The sequence below is a fragment of the Biomphalaria glabrata genome, chromosome 4, assembly GCF_947242115.1.
Source record: "Biomphalaria glabrata chromosome 4, xgBioGlab47.1, whole genome shotgun sequence".
Classification (NCBI taxonomy): domain Eukaryota; kingdom Metazoa; phylum Mollusca; class Gastropoda; family Planorbidae; genus Biomphalaria; species Biomphalaria glabrata.
The window spans coordinates 20,614,923-20,637,543 of record NC_074714.1 but is presented as its reverse complement, the minus strand read 5'-3'; the positions used below and the strand labels follow the sequence as shown (position 1 = coordinate 20,637,543).

At 36.1% G+C, this 22,621-nt stretch overlaps 1 protein-coding gene across 1 annotated transcript in view; it reads left to right on the top strand.

Moving 5' to 3' along the window:
* Positions 1-578: 578 nt before the first annotated feature.
* Positions 579-22,621, top strand: part of LOC106058340 (guanylate cyclase soluble subunit beta-2-like) — a 105,977-nt gene continuing 83,934 nt past the window's right edge. The window contains exons 1-2 of the mRNA XM_056027211.1: positions 579-981; positions 22,364-22,503. Of these exons, the coding sequence (XP_055883186.1) occupies positions 22,501-22,503 (3 nt within the window). The 5' untranslated portion in view covers positions 579-981; positions 22,364-22,500. The remainder of the gene's footprint in view (positions 982-22,363; positions 22,504-22,621) is intronic.

Sequence of the window (22,621 nt, the reverse complement as noted above, 5' to 3'; positions counted from 1 at the left end):
AGTCTGCCTACAGTCAGCCTACAGTCAGCCTACAGTCTTCCTACAGTCTGCCTACAGTCTGCCTACAGTCTGCCAACAGTCAGCCTACAGTCAGCCTACAGTCTGCCTACAGTTTCCCTACAGTCTGCATACAGTCTGCCTACAGTCTGCCTACAGTCAGCCTACAGTCTGCCTACAGTCTGCCTACAGTCTGCCTACAGTCAGCCTACAGTCTGCCTACAGTCTGCCTACAGTCTGCCTACAGTCAGCCTACAGTCTGCCTACAGTGATCTTTCAATTTTTTCGTATCGCTTTTTCTCTGTAACTGTAATTTTAGTTTTTAAATAATTGAAAGATAGTTGTGTTTGAAATGTATAATAAAAGCTTTAGCTAAGTGACTTTAAGTTGAAGTATTGTCCTTTTAATAATGTTGAATGCTAACCCCGCGGAACTTGCAGCTACCACACAGACATCGAGGCACAATCGAGTGTACTCATCTACTCCCGTCTGCCTGTCCCTTCACATTTGTTTTCATTACGCTGACCCGTCCCCACCCCCTTTCTCCGCCAATGGCATCTCCGCGCCATGTAAATACCACGTCAAGATAGCCCACGGACCAGTCAGTGCCAGAATTGTCTCCCCTACATACTGGTTGTGATTCTAGCCCTTGGACGAGCATAGAGAATACAAGTATTAAAAACACATTACCAAAAAGAAGCTAACTCAAAAAGTTGGCGACGTTTGAGGTGCCAAAGAAATGTTTTGTGTGAGTTTCCGCAAGTCATTTCACTTGTTGATATCGAAAATTTATTTGAAATAAAGTTTCTTTGCCAAATTTAAAATTAAATCTAATTATGTTGAATAGCAATGAAATAATGCCGGTGGCACAGTGAACATAATTGACTGTGGGGACTTACAGACGAAGGATGGATAACAATGAACTCTATATCTTCTAGAATGGTCACCACGTCACTCACAATGGCTTATACACTATTCACAAAGGTAGTGTATTTCAAATATTTTGTTCCTCAACAATTGTCTCCTTATATACCCATGTTTGTTTCTCCAGGCTTTTAATTCGACACTGTGTTGTAATTTAACTTCTCTAGACTTAATTATTCAATATGGTATCTTTAGTCTTATCTCTATAGAGTGTGTCAATTCAATCCAGTGTTTGATTGGCTGCCTGGTCGTGCGGTATGCGCGCTGGACTGTCGTTCGGTTGTTTCAATGGTCTCAGGTTCACACCTTGCCTGATGCCTTCCCCGTCGTCCTGCGGGAGGTTGGGGCTAGGATAAAGATAATCTTTAACTCTGAAGGAACATCCGAAACATGTCAAACATTTTACAAACCAATCTTATCTCTATATAGTTTGAAAATACAAAATATCTATAAAGATTTTTTTGTTGTCTATCTGTACTTGTAATTTTAGTTTGTAAATTCAACGCAATACTTTTAAACTCGACTCTATAAAGGGTGTACATTGAAATGAATGGAATATAAATTCTGTCTAAAAGTTTTAACTCTTTCTCTCCTAATTGACGATACCATCGTTGATTTGACGCCATTAAATTAAATCAATTTTTGATTTCTATAAACTTTAGTTTTGTGTTTTATAAAAAGAGTATGCATTCTCCTAAAATTCTAGACCAAAAAGTAACGTTTTTTTTTTATTGAAAACAAAAATGTTATTGAAGTTTTATCATAACAGGGTAGAATGTAAAAATGTGAAAAAAGAACTATTCTGTCAGAACGTGGAAACAAATGACGGAGATAAAGAGTTAAGGAGTGTTCAGAAAGACAAACATGTAGACTGACTTCACTGAATGATTTTACACAACTTTGCATCACGTGGTGCGCACATGTCTATCTAGAACGGAAGAAGAATTACGTGTTTTTATAATAAAGCGTTTAGTTTTCCTTTCGGATAGTGTCAAAGTTGAAAGTGTTTACAAATCTAATGTTAAAGTTTATGTTACTGTAATGTTGTAGTCGAACTGTACTTCAAATATCAAAATCATTGTTCAGTCACGTTTACCATCACCTCAATGTCAGAGAGAGGTGGAGAGAAACGTAATAGCATTTTAAATAGAAATAACGCAATTTGAAAAACAAAAAAAAATGTGTTTATAGACTAAAACCCGCATTCATTGCTCTGTTTCAGCGGCACTAGCTGCGTCAAAATAAAAATACAAGGAACTAAGGAACTTAAGTTAAAGCTGAACAAAGACTTGCGTTCACTATATTGCTGATGTCATTAGTCTTAATGAGGGAAATAGAATTATCAAGAGAGAGTTAATGAGTTTGAAAGATGGGGAGAGAGAGGTGGAGAGCAAGAAGTAACAGAACAATAGAAATGAAGAGAGAGAGTCAGACACAGAGAGAGAGAGAGAGAGAGAGAGAGAGAGAGAGAGAAGAAGAAAGTGGAGAAAACCTTTAAAAGTTTTGAGTCTAAAGTGATTAGTACTGAGCGTCAACGTTTGAAGTTTCTGTCGCCTTCAACTCTAAAAGGACTTCCGGTTTCTTTCTTAAGAATTTCTTTGTCGTCTGTTCCTATTTTGACTTAAGAAAAATGAGTTTTCCCCCTTTGTTTTGTCTTCTAATGACGTCGCATATTTACCAATGAAAATAGATTTGGTTGAGCTTGGAAAGAGTTTCAATGAAATGTGTGCTATATTAACATTTGAAATAAGGCAAATCAAACTAATATATTACATGGAAAAGCGTTCACAGTATACCGCATGAATGTTTCTTTCTTTTCATTCCAGTCTTTCTCTCTTTTTCTCTCTGACATACTTTCCATGTCCTCCTTTCTCTTCCTCCTTCTCTTTTAACTATGTCTCCGTTTTTCTCTATGTTTCACTCTCTTTTTGTCTGTTTTCTCTCTATGTCTCTTTCTCTTTCTTTGACTCTATCTCTCTGTCTCGCACTCTTTCTGTTCTTTTAGCTCTTTCTCTCCCTCCCTCTCTCTCTCTCTCTGTTGAAATAAGTTATTTTTTATTCTCTGCGAGCTTTAACTTTTTAATAAAAAAAAATGAGAGTGTTATACGTTATGGGATGGCTGCCTGGTCGAATGATATGCGCTCTGGACTGTCGTTTGGAATTTCGATATTCCTCGGATCTCACCGCGCTCGCCACAATCCCCCGCCGCCTACAATGTATTAAGCTTGTATTCTAAAGGAACACCACAAACGTTTCAAACAAAACAAACTACAAACAACCTTGTCATGTCTTCGAGGTGACGTCATATCCGGTAATATTTACATACTTCTTAATACTCCTTTTCTTTTCTGCATAAAGTTAAAATTAATAATTGATACAATGATAGTTGATACATTAATGATAAGTGTGTGTAAAATGTCCAAAATGAGTCTGCTGAATTGTTGATGATCAAAAGATTGCATGTGTATGTGTGTGCACGTATGCTAATACTAGTGTTATGTTCGTATTGCCCAACAGACGAACTAGACATACACAAGATTTAAATAACTAAACCCTCACCTAGACCAAGTCAACTTTAGAAGCTACAATATAATGTTTTAATTCAGAATGGGAACGGTCCATTCTAAGTCATTAACGTTTTAGGTGTTACCTCAAGACTAGCATCAACTGTCTCTATATAAACTAGTCTCGCATGGAATGAATGTCATCATCTCTGTGTGTTCACTAGTATGCAGAGCGTTGAGTTGATGTGCGAAACTAAAGCCCGATAGGATAACGATAGGTTGTCAAAATAAAGGATTCAAATTGTTGAATGGGAACATGACGAAAGTGTTGGGTAATAGTAAGCATTTAAATGTGGAGCCTGGATTAAACCAATACATTTAGAGTGAATATAAATATATAGAACCAATAGACAATCCTGGTGAAGACTGGGATTTTTAATTTCGGGATCTTTGGGCGCCTCTGAGTTCAACCAGCTGACATTAGTTGGGGAAAAGCAAAGGTGGTTGGTCGTTGTGCTGGCCACATGACACCCTCGTTAACCGTAGTTCACAGAAACAAATGACCTTTACATCATCCACCCTATAGAACACAACGTCTGAAAGGGGAATTTTACTTTACGTTAATAGACAATTTACCGGACATTGCAAAGGATTTACATTTGTCGACTCTATTTTAAAGTGCACATTACTTCCATAAACTTGTCACTTTTCTATCCACTAGGAACATATCAATCAATGAACAGAGCGCTGTTCTAAACAAAACAAATACACAATTAATTTTGGTCCTGGGACAATATATCTCTTCTCAATCTCTGGTTTTATCTCGCAGGGGAGATTATCATATTGGTAGGGAGGCGACGTCAAATCCCACTCCCACAATCCCATTCAGTCCCCTGTTTCTATCTCTCGTCCATCTCTCCCCAGTCCAATGGTTGTATCAATCAAGTGACCAGGGGTCACTCCCTGTGCCGCCGCCCGAGAGTGAGATGTAATAAATAATGTAGATGGATTGACGGAGGAACACGACACACGCACACACTAACACACGCACACACCGACACATGCACACAGCAGACAAAGAGCGCGCTAATGAACACATGGGACTATATGCCATTGGAGATGTATTTGAAAAGATTTACGAGAATTGTGTGTATTATTGAGCATTCTAAAATATATTTTCTGAACTCTTTTGCTTGTTGAACAAACTCATTTTAACTTTTTAGTTGGTAGCAGTGACCTTTCAATGTTGCGTCCTTGACATTGTTTGGGTTGTCTATTTATTTCAAAAACTCTCCCAAACTGCCCTACTAGCGTAAGTCTAATTCTAAGACTGTTGAAATATATAATCAAGGCTGGTGCCTACATAGAGCCCTACTCAAGAGAGTAGAACTGGCATTATGAGTTATAAAACAATTATGTCAAATAGTAGGAAAAAGAAGTATCAAGTCTTGCTTTAGATTAGCGCAGTGTTTCTCAAACTGTGTTCCGCAGAACCCTAGTGTTCCGCCAGGCCTGAATAGGTGTTCCATGAACTACTGGAATAACTAACTAGTAGGCAGCCACGTGAAGTAATTAACCCTTCTAATAAATAATAAGCAAAGTGTTCCGCTAAATACTCAGAATGCGCAAAGTGTTCCGCTAAATACTCAGAATGCGCAAAGTGTTCCGCTAAATACTCAGAATGCGCGAAGTGTTCCGCTAAATACTCAGAATGCGCAAAGTGTTCCGCTAAATACTCAGAATGCGCGAAGTGTTCCGCTAAATACTCAGAATGCGCAAAGTGTTCTGTTAAGGAAAAAAATGTTTGGAAACACTGGATTAGCGCAATGTAAATATTAAAATTGTCTTCCTATTTCAAGGTCACTTTTATAAGAGAAGTGATTTTGTTTTCTTACAGTTAAATATCAGTTAAACAGAATAAATTTAGCTATACTCGGTCAGTTATTCTATATAGCGCTAACCAGAACATTAAATCCGATGACGCCTATAAGTGGAAACAGCAGACAGCAGAAATGAGGGATGTCATTGATGTATATATAAACCGTGTCTTTTAAACCCTTTCTGAAAAAGGTAAAGAAGTAGCCTGTTACTTCACTGTACTTATTGACTTGGAAATACTTTGGTCAAGTTAAATCCAAAACCTTAGTCACTGGCCACCTTTTAGTAAAGTTGATGGAAGCGATTGCCCTTGCAATGACTTAACGGTCTTAAACCTTGGTACCGTATCAACAACTAGGTGAAACTAATCCTGCTGGTCACTGACCAGTGAGTGCTGTCATCAGTCTGTTTATCTCTGTTCTACTTTACTAACACAGACCTGTAAGTGCTTTTGAAGACATTTTTTTCTCAGACATCTTCAGTTTATGATTTTAGGGATTGGCCCAGAATCTCTAAACAAAAAAAAGGGGGGGGGGAGAAATAATGCAAAAAAAAAAGGGGGGGGGGGTTGATGAGATGGGGAGGATTGAGTCGCACTATATTGCTCTTTTATGATGAAGACAAAATGAGGTCGTTCTCTCTCTCTCTCTCTTTTATATTTTATTAACCGTACGGTGCCACTGGTGGACAGTGATCTTGTAATAGAGGAAAGTTAGACGGAAGAAGCTTCAGGTCTCCCCTTTCTTGGCGGTTTCCGCCAGCTGCTTTTCACCGTTTCTTTAGTAGTGTAGAATCAGATTCGAACCCGAGACTCACGATCTCCTTGACTTTACTTAATACTAAATCTGTCATAAGAAAGAAGCAAAGATTCAAGGCACGTTCTCTGAGAGACCCAGTAGTGTCAAACTCAGCCTTCTACCCCCTACTACCTCCTCCTCCTCCCCAGTCCCTACTTCACAGTTATGTCCGAAATCACAACTTCTATGATCTTTTTTATACTGTGGTTTCCTCCAAACATGGGAGCAGCCAAGGTCTCACAGAATAATGTCTGTTATGTTTGTTTATACAAGAATGAACAGAGCTAAAAATCGCCTTTCTCAGCCTCTATACTGCGACATATGCCATTGACGTTTCTCCATACAGGTAAAATAAAGTTGATAGTAACATTTTTGCACTAAAGATAAATATATAGCTGTTATCCTATCTGTAAACCTATGTGTATGTCTATCTGAAAGCCTATCTGTAAGCCTGTCAGCCTATCTGTAGTCTGTAAGCCTATCTGTCAGTCTATATGTCAGCCTATCTGTAAGCCTATATGTAAGCCTATCTTTGGACGGTCGTTATAAAGTTTGTTGACCTGCTGGAATAACTTTCATGTACAAAGATAAAAGTGGTTTTGTTTATTTGTAAGTTAGTCTCTTTAAAAAATGAGAAGATCTACTACAATGTTAGTATTGTTCGGCCTTTCTTTTTGGCCTGTGGGGAGGGAAGCATACACATTCTCGATATATCTCGCACAGGCTTCATCCCAGCACACTATCTTATGAGTCTCATTGAACCTGACCACTGTAGCTTCATTGTGCACTGTGGGCAGACATTTCCTGTGACTTGAAAGCACAGTATCTGGGGCCTCATTCAACCCGCGGGAAGTAGTTTCAGCACCTCTAAACTGTACTATATATGTCTATACTTTATTACGTTGACATATTTGAACTAAGAAATACAGATCGTTTCTCACTGGTGTCTTAAGAAATGATCTAAAAGAGTGCCTTGTGTCCACCTGACGTAACGCTAGACCGCCTTCAGGTATGCCACAGACGTTTTTATATGCAATAGATAACACCGTGGGCTTAGGGGCTATAAATCTGTTTTATTTGCTTGCTCAAGGGCAAGCAACAGCCTAAGATATTTAAACCTAAATGTGTATGTGTTTGATATATATATATATATATATATATATATATATATATATATATATATATATATATATATATATATATATATATATATATATATATTGTTACGATTCTCTCTCTCCAAATCAGGCCTTCTGTAAACACTGTTAGACACAACACAACACATCAACAAGAACTTGACAACAAGGCTCCAAATAATCTGGTAACTTTAATAATGAGTGAATAAGTAGATAACAGCCAATACTAGACAATTGGCATCAAACACATCAACAACTAAAATGTCACTCTGTACATCACCGTACAAAACTCTACTGTGTCTCTTTCTGGACTTGTACATCAACACATGAGGACTCAACCAGGACCGACTTCATGGCCGACTAACAGTCCCGGTCTCGACGCTCTCCGGTCTTGAACTGCCGCTTTCCTACACACTGTGTCCTCGTACACGCAGGCTTTCGATCACATGACCATAACATTGATCATATTTGCGTGTAATCGTGTAATCGTAGTACTGTCCCTTGTCCATGGCCCCGCTGACCTGAGTGATTTACGTGTGTGTCAGCTGAGCCTATAGTTAACCCTTTTGCGCCGCCAATAGGGTCATAACAATATATATATATATATATATAACTTGCTGTTCACGAAGTCTAAAACAGAAGAAGAAGAAAAAAGTTGTCTATAACAGCCGCCATTAGAAAAGTTAGCCTAATATTTGAAGTTTATAAAGGTCACACGTGTCTACAACACCGAAGAATGAATCCCTGTTAGTTGGCTATACAACTATCCTCCACTGACTATCGTACACCAGCACTCTATGACAAAGATATTGAATGTAGATTAGTGTAGACCAATGCACAGAGGCGTCAACGGAAGTAGGATTACGCGGTGCTAAGAACCTTTTTCACAACTATTCTTCCGGAAACTCTTACTGTTTGATTCTACATTGAATGTAAAGTATGCACAAATAGTATTGATTATTCTAGAACACAATCATAAACAGGGAAAAGAGAGTCTTTTGCGATAGACGTTCTCCAGTAGGAATTTTTTTTATTCATTTGGAACTCTTCATGTTCCTGAAACTGCTACATTTGTGAACAAAGAGCATTATTAAGTAAAGATTCAAACTTAAAAAAAAAGCAACAACAAAGCTGATCTAAGGGAAAGAACTCGTATACTTATATTTCTCAATAATATAGAACTTATATCCCTTTTTATATCAAACAAAATAATTAATAATAAAATTTCAACTTGTTCCGAGAATGAAAGTGGGAGAAATAACGAGTGCAATTGTATTCGAGGACAAAACCCTATGTATTTAGCCATACATGTGAATACTGAAGGATTAACTCCCCATGTTGATATCACACTTTAAAAATAATTATCAGTAATTAATTAATTGATTAATTGCTTTTTAGCGGCCCCCGAAAGGGGAAAAGACGCTATTAGTTTTGTGTGGCGTGTCTGTCCGTCTGCCGTCAGTCCCTCCCGTTTATATCTCAGAAACAAGAAAAGAAAATGAAAATCAGACATCATGATATTTAAGACCCTTCAAAGTTCTGATGCAACGGCTACTTTTTTCCGAAAGTGAACCATCAAATTTTTAAATTTATATATGCAAGCAGATTTTTCAAAAAATTACACCACATTTCAATGAAAAACCTTAGGGGAGGTAACTTTTTTTTAAAAGGTCATGGACTTCTTCATTAATAACTCAAGCTTTATTCATAGATGCGCGCATTGGTACAAAAAAAATTGCATCTAAAGTCACAATGGTAAAAAGTGTCAATGGTTCATTATAAAATATATTTTCCATTTATTAACTAACTCATTGAATAGAATACTAATTATAATGTTGTTTTAAAAAAGAGCTTTGATACGAACTTCGTTTTAGTTATAAGTTTAAAACATAACGAACTACTTTTGACATATCCTCATTATAGGGACCTACTCTTCACAGACTAACTAATACTAAATAGAGCCCAGATCTATATATATTTATAATAAACGTATTAATAATTTGAACAGAATTTGAATTATTAAGGCAATAACTTATCTTCTGACAGCCTAGGGGGTGCAGATTTATTTATTATGTAAACAATAGTATCGGATACGAACAGCATAGTACACCACTAGTAGGCCTAATGGCATACCCGGTAACAAAAGGCCTACTACTCATGATCATAACATTGGCTTAGGTCTAGTAATTTTAAAATTAAACGTGTAAATTTATACGAGTTCTAATCTAGTTAATCTCATGGGCGTAGCCGGGGGGAGGGGTTGGGGTTTACCCCCCCCCCAAATGAAATCCTTGCGATTGATTTTTTGCTTTGATTTTGTTTATTTTAAGTTAGATTTTAATACTAAACCATCACTTGCCCCAGCACAACCAAAGGGGTTTTGAGTTTAAAAACCCCTACCAGGGGTTTTGAGTTTAAACCCCCTTCCAGGAGTTTTGAGTTTTAAACCCCCTACCTGGCGTTTTTGCAGTAACTCCCCCACTTCTATAAAACAAAACAAAAAAAAAATGCAAACGAAAATCCCCTAATTCCACGAGCACAGTTAAGGGAGATTTTGATTTTAAAACCCCCTCTAAAATTTACGATAAACCCCCTATTCAATATACATAAAAAGCTAATTACGCACTCAAAATGTTATGAGCGTAGCTAAATGGGTTTTGACTCAGTTTTGAGTTTAAACCCCATTTCAGCGGGGTTTGAAGTTAAAAAAAATACCTCTTTAATAATAAAAACAAAGCAAATTATACACTCAGAATGTTATGAGTATAGTCAAAAGGGGTTTTGAGTTTAAACTCTTCTCCAGTGGAGTTTGAAGCTAAAAAGTACCTCTTCAATATAATAAAAGCAAATTACTCACTCTAAAATCTATGAGCGTAGCCAAAGGGGTTTTGAATTTAACCCCCCCCCCCGGCAGGGAGGTTTGAGGCTAAAAAATAAATCTTCAGTGTAAGAAAAAAAGCAAATTACGCACTCAAAATGTTATGAGCGTTGCCGAAAGGGGGTTTTGAGTTTAAACCCCCATTTATAGGGGTTTGATGCTAAAAATACCTCTTCAATATAAAAAAAAGCAAATTACACACTAAAATTATTTGAGCGTAGCCAATCCATTTGGGGGTTTTGAGTTTAAACCCCTCTTCTACAGATGGCTTTCTTAAAAGTTTAAAACCCCTCCAGATGGTTTTGAGTTTAAGATCCCCCTACAGAGCATTTTGAGGTGGAAAACTGCCAACAGATGATTTTGACGATAAAACTTCTCTTTTCGATAATTCCAAGAGCGTATTCATAAGAGGTTACACATTTTTTACAAGTGGCAGGGCTCCATTAATAAACTGCAATGAATAGTCATCTGCCGAAATTGAAAAACACTAAATGTGGCTCAACAAAGATGGCTGACAGATTTTAGGAGTCAGTTATAGAGATCGGGTCTAAATCAAGGAAATCCTATGCCGAACTGGGAGTCGACCCCTTAGTAAGATTGTGAGAGAGCGACGCATGAGGTGTGTATGTTCTCCGACAAAATGAATTACGCATAAGAAGAGTTGCCATGATATCCTAGTACAACTTGACGCCACTTATTCATGGAGGTCCTCATGGTAGGTGGGAAGAGGCATTACCAGTGACAGATTTTTATGGAAACAGCTTAACGTCAAATGCTCCGAACGGCGCGGGAGGGTCTAAGTCAGTAAGAATAGCACATTAGGTTTTTGAAATAAAACTTTTTAATAGCAGGGAAAATGCAGTTTAGATACCTCAGAATATGCATTTTGTTGGCTTTCAATACCAGAAATAGTGCTTGGCGGCGGGGCTTCGCCCCGCGCTGGAGGAGCTCCTAGCGCTCCCTCAGACCCCATTGCTAGTAATGTCGGTAATCTACAATTTTCCCACTAACTCATGGAAGAAACTATTCTAGGGCACAATAAACGTCTACCGAAAGAATGAAGGGTCAGAATGTAATAAAGATTATGTACAGACACACACATAAATACATTTTTTTTCTCGGTGGGAGGGGGGGGGTCGGCGGGGAGAGAAAAAAATCCACCTCCCCCCGCAAAAAAATTCTGGCTACGCCCATGCTAGATATTGTAGATTCTATACCATTCTAGACTACACTTAGATCTATTTCTAGGTCTAGACTTAGATCTAGTTCTAGATCTAGACTTTGATCTTGAATCTAGATTTAGATCTTAAACTAGGTCTAGATCTAGCTAGATCTATGTCTAGTTTGTATGACAAATGACAATGGAGATATTAATTTTTATTTTGAGGGGGGATTCTCTGGTCCAAGTAGACCTACTCCAAGTCTTTCAAGTCATTTCTAGCTAGCTCACTACCAAACTAAAATAGGTCAAGAATTTTTTTTTTCGTGTTGCCAATTTATCTAATTTTGTAAGAAATAAATCTTTTTTAGTTTCTCTTTATTACATGTTACATGTTATTAATTTTGAATGCATGAATAAGGTTAATTATTATTATTTTAAAAAATATAAGTGTACGCTAAATATATGTATGAAAATGCTGTGGCTGAGTGGTAAAGCACTTGGAACCAGAAGTCCCGTGTTCGAATCCTGGTGAAGACTCTAGAAGTGTAGACCACTTTGGGGGCCGATTTTGAGTTTGTGTTTCCACACAAACTGTCTTTGTAACCTTGATTTTATTGATTCATGTCATGTCGATGCCAACGAATAATTGTGCAAAGTTTCAACTTGATCCGAGAATGGGTGTGGGAGAAATAACGTGACTTGATATAAACTTTGTACAAATCTCTCTCAAGCATTCAGCAGATAAAGATTTACATGCGCTATGTCCAGGAGTGTGCCAAGTAGTGAGCCCAGTAGTGTGTCCAATAGTGTTTCCAGTAGTGTGTCCAGTGATGTGACAAGAAATGTATTGACTAGTGCTCGCAATAGTATATTCAGTATTGAGTACAGCAATGAGTCCACTATTGTCCAGCAATGTGTTTAGTAGTGTGTCCAATAGTTTGTCTAACAATGTGTCCAGAAGTGTGTCCAGTGCTGTGACCAATAGTGTATTTAGTAATGTACCCAATAGTTAAATAGTTTGTCTATCAGTCTGTCAAGCTGTGTGTCTAGTACTGCGTTCACAAAAGTGTTCAATATTATGTCCAGAAGTGTTTCTACTAACGTGTCCAGTAGTGAGTCCATCGATGTGTTTAGTAGTAATGCACCCAGAAATGTATTCAGTTTGAAATACTTGGCAATAAAATAATTCAACATAACAAAACATTTATATGACATTATTTTTTAATCAAAAAGGGAGATTGATGAAGTAAGACTCAGACTTGAGTTATATTCTCTTTTAAAGTTACTGTTGTATTAATTATAGGTACCTATTGACCTGACCATGTAACAACAGTTGTCTAATGGCGCTCTCGTGTCACAGGGAAGAGCCAGACCAACATTGCATTGCTCACACCGACACCCTAGAATTGATTAAAACTAAGCCAGTTAATGGTCCCCTGAGTCTCGGAGTTAGACCTCTGTGTTTACTGACGGACTGCACGGCACAGGGGCGTGGATCAGATCATTTTAAGAGTAGCTGAGTATGGTACTTTGAGTTTGAAAACCTAAGTGTAGGAGCTGGTCAAATGTTGGTATGGGAGTGGTGAGAATAAAATACATAGATAGGGACATAGGCAGGACACTTTTGTCTTTGTCAATATCTATCTATCTATCTATCTATCTATCTATCTATCTATCTATCTATCTATCTATCTATCTATCTATCTATCTATCTATCTATCTATCTATCTATCTATCTATATCTATATATATATATATTTTTTTTAAATTTTTTTTTATATTTATTCGCCACAAATGTTTTTATCGCATTAAATAAGATCTATAAACAACACAAAGGGAAATAATGAATGTTATCTACCTAATGCAGTTACCTCCTCTCCTTCTTTCATCAATATAGTGAAATATGTCTTTTTTATAAAGCGTATATTAACTCATTCTTTCTGTCTGTCTGTCTGTTAAATAGTTTGTACACGTTATTTCCCAGACACCCAATCTCGGATCAAGTTGAAATTTTGCACAACTATTTCTTTGACCTGACTAAACAAGAATCAATTTAAAAATATGACCAATAAGTAAATTTACTTTTGATAAATTATCATTTTGTGTAGTATTTCAAACAAGGGAAAGAATTTGTATTTGACTGAAGTGGTGGTATACGCTAAATTAGTCCGATTCATAGGTCGCCGCTTTAAAGTAAGTTTGAAACAAACAATACATAACTATGGAATCTTCTAAAGTCATAAGCAACTCACTAGCAGAGTGGTTAGATGTCGGCTTGAGGACGTGTGAGCCATGAGTTCGAATTCAGGTCGTTCCCTTTTTTTAAAAAATGCTTTTAAAAACCGATTACTTGAAATTCACCCTGATATGCCCTTTCTCCCCCCCCCCCACCCCACCGCATTTTTGCAACTTGTGAAGATAAGTGATAGGATCATAGGCGATAGGATCATAGGCGATAGGATCATAGGTGATAGGATCATAGGTGATAGGATCATAGGTGATAGGATCATAGGTGATAGGATCATAGGTGATAGGATCATAGGCGATAGGATCCTAGGTGATAGGATCCTAGGTGATAGGATCATAGGTGATAGGATCATAGGTGATAGGATCATAGGTGATAGGATCATAGGTGATAGGATCATAGGTGATAGGATCATAGGTGATAGGATCATAGGTGATAGGATCATAGGTGATAGGATCATAGGTGATAGGATCCTAGGCTATTGAGAAAGCTAAAAGAATGAAATAGCGCATTACAAAAATATTGGTACATTTAGTGTTGTTGGTCCTGATCTATTACAAAAATATTGGTACATTTAGTGTTGTTGGTCTAGATCTATTACAAAAATATTGGTACATTTAGTGTTGTTGGTCTAGATCTATTACAAAAATATTGGTACATTTAGTGTTGTTGGTCTAGATCTATTACAAAAATATTGGTACATTTAGTGTTGTTGGTCTAGATCTATTACAAATTCAATTCGATGACTTATCCAAACAAATTGATACAATTACACTTCGTTTAAGTTTGTTTATTTTACATTATTTTTTTAAAAATGTTTTTCGTGTGTTTTTTTCTACAATATTACAACTTTAACAATGTATTTATCCTAACTGAAGTGTAAAAAGCATGAGAGAGAGAGAGAGAGAGAGAGAGAGAGAGAGATTTGCATCAATATCAGAGAAATACATGGCAGAAAGAAAAGAAGGGACACGGTGAACCTTGGTGAATACAGGGACATTAATACCAGTCGTCTCTAATGGGAGTTGTCAATATCTGACAGCGGCCGAGTAACAATAGCGTCTAGGTGCTCTCTGATGTAATGTAACTAATAAAAGGGACCATATTGCTCTAGAACCTCTGGCTAGTCGAAATAGAACTGCAAGTTGGTGATAGTCCTATAAGGCAACGACAGATACTATAGTAGGTCCAACAATTTTTGGACTTTATTTGGTGAGCTGGTCTGTGTGTGTCTGTTTGTGATTTCACGTAGTAGCACCATCCCGTCTTCCAATGCGATGATTTGTGTGTGTCTTCCCTTGTATTTTAATGATCTTTGTGTGTCTGGCTTTTGTTCTGATAATGTTGGTGAGCTTGACTTTGGATGTGCTGATCTTTGAGTCTGCCTTTTGATGTTCTGATTTTTGTGACTGAATTTTGATGTGATTATTTTTGTGTGTTTTTTAATACAATACTCTTTGACTGTCATACTTTTGGCCTGACGATCTGTGTGCGCCATATTTTTATATTTGCTGAACTTTAGTGGGCTTGATTTTTTTGATATGATGATCTTTGTGTGTCTGACTTGTGGTTTGATGATCTATGTATGTCTGGCTTTTTGTGGGATAATCTTTGTGTTTTTGGCTTTATTATGATGATCTTTGTGAGTCTGATTTTTGTGTTTTAGACGTTTTAAGTGGTGATCTTTGTATATCGGGATTTCGGTGTGATGAACTTTGTTTGTCTGGATTTGGTATGAAGATCTTTGTGTGTCTTGCGTTTTAAGTGATAATCTTCGTGTGTCTTGATTTGGTGTAATGATCTTTGTGTATCTTGCTTTGGTGTGATGACTTTTATGTGTCTGGATTTGGTGTAATGATTTTTATGTTTCTGGATTTGGTGTGATGATTTTTATGTGTCTGGATTTGGTGTGATGATTTTTATGTGTCTGGATTTGGTGTGATGATTTTTATGTGTCTGGATTTGGTGTGATGATTTTTATGTGTCTGGATTTGGTGTGATGATTTTTATGTGTCTGGATTTGGTGTGATGATTTTTATGTATCTGGATTTGGTGTGATGATTTTTATGTGTCTGGATTTGGTGTGATGATTTTTATGTTTCTGGATTTGGTGTGATGATTTTTATGTGTCTGGATTTGGTGTGATGATCTTATTGTGCCTGGCTTTATGTATATACATTTTTCCTTTGTCTCAATTTTTGTACATTTTACCTTTGTCTCAAGACGCTTGCAATAATACTTTGTTGTGTGGGTGTGGGTTAACGCTAATGTAAACTTATTCCTACATCTTTCCACTGTTTTTATTTTCCTGTTGTTTTCCTATAAAAATGTACTACAAGTAAGTAACACGCCTCAATAAGTTTGTATCATTACGTCTGGTCACACCGGAGACTCTAACAAACGTAATTAGCCTTATTTCTTTGAGGAGTTTATGATTTATTATTTGTATCTGAGAATGTACATTTTTAAAATCATCTTGGAATAAGACTGGTTATTGCTTTGTAAATGTATGTCTGGAGATTGATCGTTTTGCTCTGAACGCATTGAGAAAGTATAAAATGATCGATCTACTTCTATCCGCCAAGATTTGCAAAAAAAAAAAAAAAGTACCAGACAGACAGACAGAGTGAGTTGATATAAGCTTTGTAATAAGTTATCATGTCTTAAACGTATTGTTGCCGAGTTTATCCAACACATTTGGATTCAGGGCAAGGTTTATGTGGCAAGAATGTAGACATCTGCTTCAGACAATATTAACTACTCTGCTTTCCGATCACACATGTTATTTTTTATGACTCTAGTTCTGACGCAGTCTTATATTTAAACGTTTACAGATATTTCCATATTGAGTTTTTTTTTCTCAAAAACGAATTTAAAAAAACAACAAAAAACTTAAACTAATGTATAGATCTAAGGGCGAGTTTGAATAGAAGTACAATACAGATGTAAAAATGTCAGTTTGAGTCAAGTTTTACAATATCTATAAGTCAGTTTAAGAAATTGTGTACAAAGTCATATTGATACAATTCACTTGGTGTTACAATCACAAATCCCAAAATGTTCATTTTGAGAATTGGTCAGAATGCGTATATCAAATAAAAAGAGGTTAACAATTCTTTCCAAACCAAAAACCTAAAATAATCAACAAAGGAGTGATTGATTATATCTTTTCCAATCAGTAGTCCAATCACTATAGTCTGTCAAATAGCCAGGCTTCTTATAGCATTAGAGCTTGTAAAACACGCAGTTCAGTCCGGGGCGCCAGGGCGGATTCGGACAAGGAAAAATGACATCCTGTTGATATGTCATCTCGACAATTCAAGAATGAACCGGGGAAGGAGTGTCAAGAATGTACTTTGCCGTTTCTTACTGACCAGTATCTCTAACCATTTATCAGTGGCGAATCCAAAGCCAGTAGACTCAATTTGTAGTCCAATCTAGAGTCAACTGTCTTCTGAGAAGGCAGCTTATTAGGGCTGGGTATCGCTCAAGTTTACGATCTCCTTTTTCCCCTACCACATTATTTCCATATTGCCGAAGTAGTGTATCTATCTAGGGATTTTCTTTGAACAAGATGTAAACGATTGTTTGTAAAGTTTTAATGTAGGCCTAGATGTCTCTCGACAGTATTAAATTTTATTGATTTTATGTGATGGTTCATTTTTTTTTAACCATGCATGCAGTGTTTTCGAAAAAAAAAATACAAGCTGAATTTAAAAAAAAATACTATTTTAAAAACCATCAATTATTTTGAATCTATCAGAACTGTACACAATTACGTAAGTTAATCCCCTTGTTTTGTAGCTTTTATGCGTCTGCTATCTTGTATATTGACAAGAGTTCCCTTCGTACTTTGGGAGGAGAGCACCGTTCAATTGCTGCCATATCTCCATATAAAACAAAATAAATTAATTACGACTAATTGATTAACTAATTAAATCTTAAATTTTAATTTTTTGATTGGTTTAAGTGTTGTCATTGACAATGATTAATTGTGCAGTTTCAACTTAACAAGAGGAAGTGGGAGAAATAAAGTATTTTGACTAGACCCACTGAAAGAGCGAGTTGATATCAGCTAAAAGTTACAATTGTTTGAAATTCGATTCAACGAAATAAAATAATGTATTAGTCAAATAGATTTAATATATAGCTTACATTTTAAATGAGCAAATCATAGCCATGCGTAGTGTTAAGAGGTATTGTCAATTCTGTTTGGAAGACTGTGAGTCTGCTGTGATTTAAAATGTTGTTAGTTTTAAATATATTTAGCTGCGAGTCCAATGCATAAATAACACTTACAACAGAATAAATAGAATAAGATTTGAAATAATATAATTGTTTCTTAACAAAATAAGGACACAGTCGTCGTCGTCAGATCTAGAAAAAAAACACAAACACCTCCTTTCCTAAGCACTACTACATGAGGTCTGTGCTGTCCGTTATTGTGTCTTCCATCTATTTCCGTTTTGAGATTTTAAAGAACCGTCGCGTCACTAAAGAAATCCCCGATTTGTCGCAACTTCTAAGAATCTAACTATTTATTTATTACATCCGTTATGTGAGATACTCAACTCCATAAACTTCGGAGTCGATAACAAACAGTATAATTGACATTTTAGTTATTTTCAACTCATTAAAAAAAAACAACAACAGCTGTTAGTTAATGAGATAGTTCGTTCAATAAAATCCTCTTGAAATATTACATGTAACCTAATTTATAGTAGGACTTAAATAATGACGTTTTGAAAGCAAGACATTGTTATGTTTTACTAATTGTTGACATTTGTTAAAGATTGTTCAATGAAAATAAACTCTTTTTAAGATCCCCCTGTAGACCTTACGATCTATGAGGGCGGTCGATGTAAAGCTCATCTATGACTTAGGGCGTCTTAGGCCGACGGTAAACGAGGGTGTCATGTGGCCAACACAAAGTACAATGACCTTTACTTCCCCAGACCATTAGAGACAGGGGAATTGAGGTGTGTCCTAATACTCCGAGGTTCAAATTCCAAGTTTTCAACTGGATTCGACCTTGATACTTGGTTCGTAAACCAAACGCTTTATAACTCAGCCACCACGTCTGACCCTTGAACCTGGACTTTGGCACTCGCCAACTATCACACTCAGATTAAAAAGAGAGCATTAAGATCAATCTTCTTCAAGTTTTCGATTGTACTGTATTGTTTGTGAGTAAAGAATAGTACTGCTTTCCTTTGTCATTCTTCTTGCAGGATGTAAAAGAGGTAAAGGTTGATGGGAATAGGATTCAATCCCATACCCTCGTGTCGATCAATAAAAGCGTAGGCCACACGGCCATCAAGTTGGACTCTTTTTCGGGACATAAAAAAGGGACGCTTTGTAAAAGAAGAAACACATTTTAAAAACTAAAACAATTTTAACACTACGCAGTGAGCAGCCACAAAAGCTAAAAATACATTTTAGGTTTCTAGTACCGTGTCTTATCATTAGTTTTACTGTTTGGAATTGTCTGTAGTGAATTCAGTTCTCCAAGTTTTATTTGAGAGCAGCAGCGCGTTTTTCCATATCTAGTAGTTCACGCTTAAAACGGTTTTAGACAAAATGAAACGAAAATTAACATTATTTTATTCCTGCTACATAAAGATGTTAACTTAAGAAGTGTCGCCGCCACGCCATCTAAATGTTTATTTCAAGGTTAGTGAAGAAAAAAAAAGAATTAATGGAATGAAATGGATTTTAAAATTTACTGTTTGTTTGTTTTTGTGTTAAATTGAGACATTCACTTTATATCTCTTTAGAAAATAAACACAATAATTGAATCCGTTTCTATAAATAAAGATTGTTTTAATTGTCAAAACCATAAACAACATGTTTACATTTTGAGAAACAACAGTAAATTTCCAATAGGACTAAAATAGCCAAGAGAGAAAATAAGTGGCCAACTAGCTAGTAATTCTTTTCTCGGTAATATACATGAACTGTGAAATGTCTAGGAAAATCGTTAGAGCCGTTTTTGAGATCAGTTGTCCAGGTTCCCGGATCCATAATTTACGAAGTTCTGTCTTGAATAAAAGTACTTTTAAAAAAACTCAGATTTACGAAGTGAACAGAAGACTTTTGGGAGCCACAAAATAAGTTTGGCTTTAGTAACTGAAGTAGATGGATAATACGACATTCGACAGTTCCCTTCATGAAGTATATAAGTACTTTTGACATCATATATCAGCGTCGACTACCTCCATTTGATTAATCTGCACAAGACACAGTGCCTAACTATTTAGTACATTACTAGTAGCTTGCAGTACCTGTAGAAGGGGACGTACATTTAGTGACTATATCGTTTCTCATAAAGGGATTTACCTTTTATTTCGGTTATGCAAAATTTATAAAGCGCATCGAAGTTTTGGAAATTTATTTATTAATTCCCCCCCCCCCCAATTAAGCAATTGCAAACATCCTACCTTGGAATAAAGCTATAAGGAAAATCTTTTTCTTTTTTTTTTAAAGATTTGTTGAATAACTTTTCTAAATATTTTTTGTATAACATTTATTATGGAATTAACATTATTCCTATGTAATCTACAGAGCACATATCTATTCAGTGGGCCTATTTCGGATAAGTTTTGGAAGCAATGAAAATATGAATCTATTACTAGAAAAGCATTTAAAATAAGAATCTGTGACTAGAAAAGCAATGAAATATAAAATCTGTGACTAGAAAAGCAAAGAAATATAAAATCTATGACTAGAAAAGCAATGAAATATAAAATCTGTGACTAGAAAAGCAAAGAAATATATAATCTGCCAATAGAAAAGCACTGATTTATAAAATCTGTGACTAGTAAAGCACTGAAAGAAAAGAATTTTTGACTTTGTAGCACTACAGAAATCTGTTCTCAGAAACTCGCCCGTCCTCAAGGTTAAATAAAACAAAAACGATTGACTTGGTAGCTCTAGAGACTCAATGACAACTCATATAATGAAATTCTCTTTAACCTTGTCCTTGACTCGTTGAACTGAGAAACAGGGGGCGGTAAAAAAAAATCGTGGTGTTTGATTGATCAGTCCTAGGAACGGTTCTCAATCTTTTCAAAATGGTAAACCAATGAAATGACAAGAGCCACGATTTTTGGATCAGCACAGAAGTTGCATGCATCAGCCACCAAGTAAAATATCATGGCATAAAGAAACTGTTTCCACAAACTACAAGACAAATAATCACTGTCAATAATAGTGAAGGGTCTATCATTTGAGAAGCTTCGGGATAGAAGATTGTGACGGAGATCATGATCGACTGGTAATAGCAGGTTTAACAGCGCTGAGACTTTGCTTGTCTTGCAATTGTTCTCTTGTTCTGGCTTGATTACTCAGAAGATAGCGGCCATCTGTAATGGCCTGTCAAAACAAGTGCTAAGAAGGATCTGAGACGGCCTTGGCAGTGCGCTGGGTGAGTGTCTTATGTGGGGCCTAACATGAACTGTAAAATATCATGCTAAAAGCTGTCTTGGTCATTGGTAGTTCTATATAAGCTTGAAAGTTTAAACAGGATCGAATAACAAGTCCTAGAAAAGGGGAACCGTTTTGAAATTAATTCATCACATCTTCATCGTATTGCGTGGCAAAGACCTCGCGTACTTGCATAATAGTCTGAAGGTGTCAAAAGAAACAGCAGGAGAAGTGCCTTAGGTGATTACCCCTGTTAACCCCACATAGGATAAACCATATTTATACTTCAGTAACCAGAAAAAGCATAAATACAAACTGGTTTAATGAACGCAAGAATTCTAGCTTCTCATTATTATATGAGATATTGTAACATGTAGAGTTTAGGCTATTACTTTTATTAGCAATCTTCGAAAAAGGAAAAGCAGCTATTGGTTTTGTGCAGTACTTCTGTCCATCTTTCACGTTTATCATTTCTTATGTGGCCTGCAAAGTTTCAATACAACGTCTAATTATTGTCTTTTTTTTTTATATAATTTTCACATCTTTTAAAAATATACTTAAATGTAAAGGATACTATATTTATATTATCAAAGAGTGTATAGTGTATTTTTGGTGACATCTATGCAAACGATTTTATCCTTTGTCAATATACAGTTATAAATGTATGTCGTTATATATATATATATATATATATATATTATATGTATGTGCATGTCTTCTGGTGTGTCAGTTACTAACAGTTAACAGCAAACATGTATTTCTATCAAATAAAGCTGGTAACACAGATTGATTATACATATTTTTACCCTTTATTTTAAGCGATATTTAAAGGTTCCTATATATGTGTTAGAAGAAAGCATGTTTGTGACAATCGAGGTCATAATAGTTGGCCTGGTCCCTTAATGAATGTCGGCAATTACTCTGATAGCAAATAATGCAGAACTAGATATCATTTATATCAATCAAAACAACCTGGCTTAAGTATTCCCAGTATTCTAGATCTATATGGTTCTCGAGTTTGTGTGATAACACAAACTCTCCTTGTAATCTTATTACAAAATAAAAGAAAATTATTTTTTTAAAGATGAAATTTAATAGTAGATTTCATGATTTCTTTAATAAAACATAGATCACATGCTTTTAGATTTATTAATATTATGTAAATGCATAGATCCTGAAGCTGAAAGAGGGAAGGCATCTCCTTATAAATCATGACCAGGGCCTCCACTAACTAAAATCTGTCAACGGACCAAATTGTGAGTGGGTACAATCAGATTCTTGCCTCTTTGACGACGTTCAATGTAAAATAAGTAGGCAATGCAGGGTAGGCAATGCAGGGTAGGCAATGCATAGAATGCAAAACTGTTACGGAACGTTTCTTGTAGTAACATTTCCTTTACCTTGCCTCTTGTTACAGACATTTCCATGAGTAGGATTATAACGTTTACATAAACACAAGACCATTGGGGATGCCATCAAAGTCAAGCACTGGAAGAGGAACTTGTTATGCGAAGTATTGATTCTTCTTAAAGTGCACAAGATCTTGACACAAAAATGGTGAGTAGGTCATTACCTTTGATTGCTAGATGATAATACACGAGGAATAGAGTGTTCCTTTTAAAATCCTAATTAATGCCTCATGTTTAGTAATTATCCTGTTCATTGTGTTTGTAGT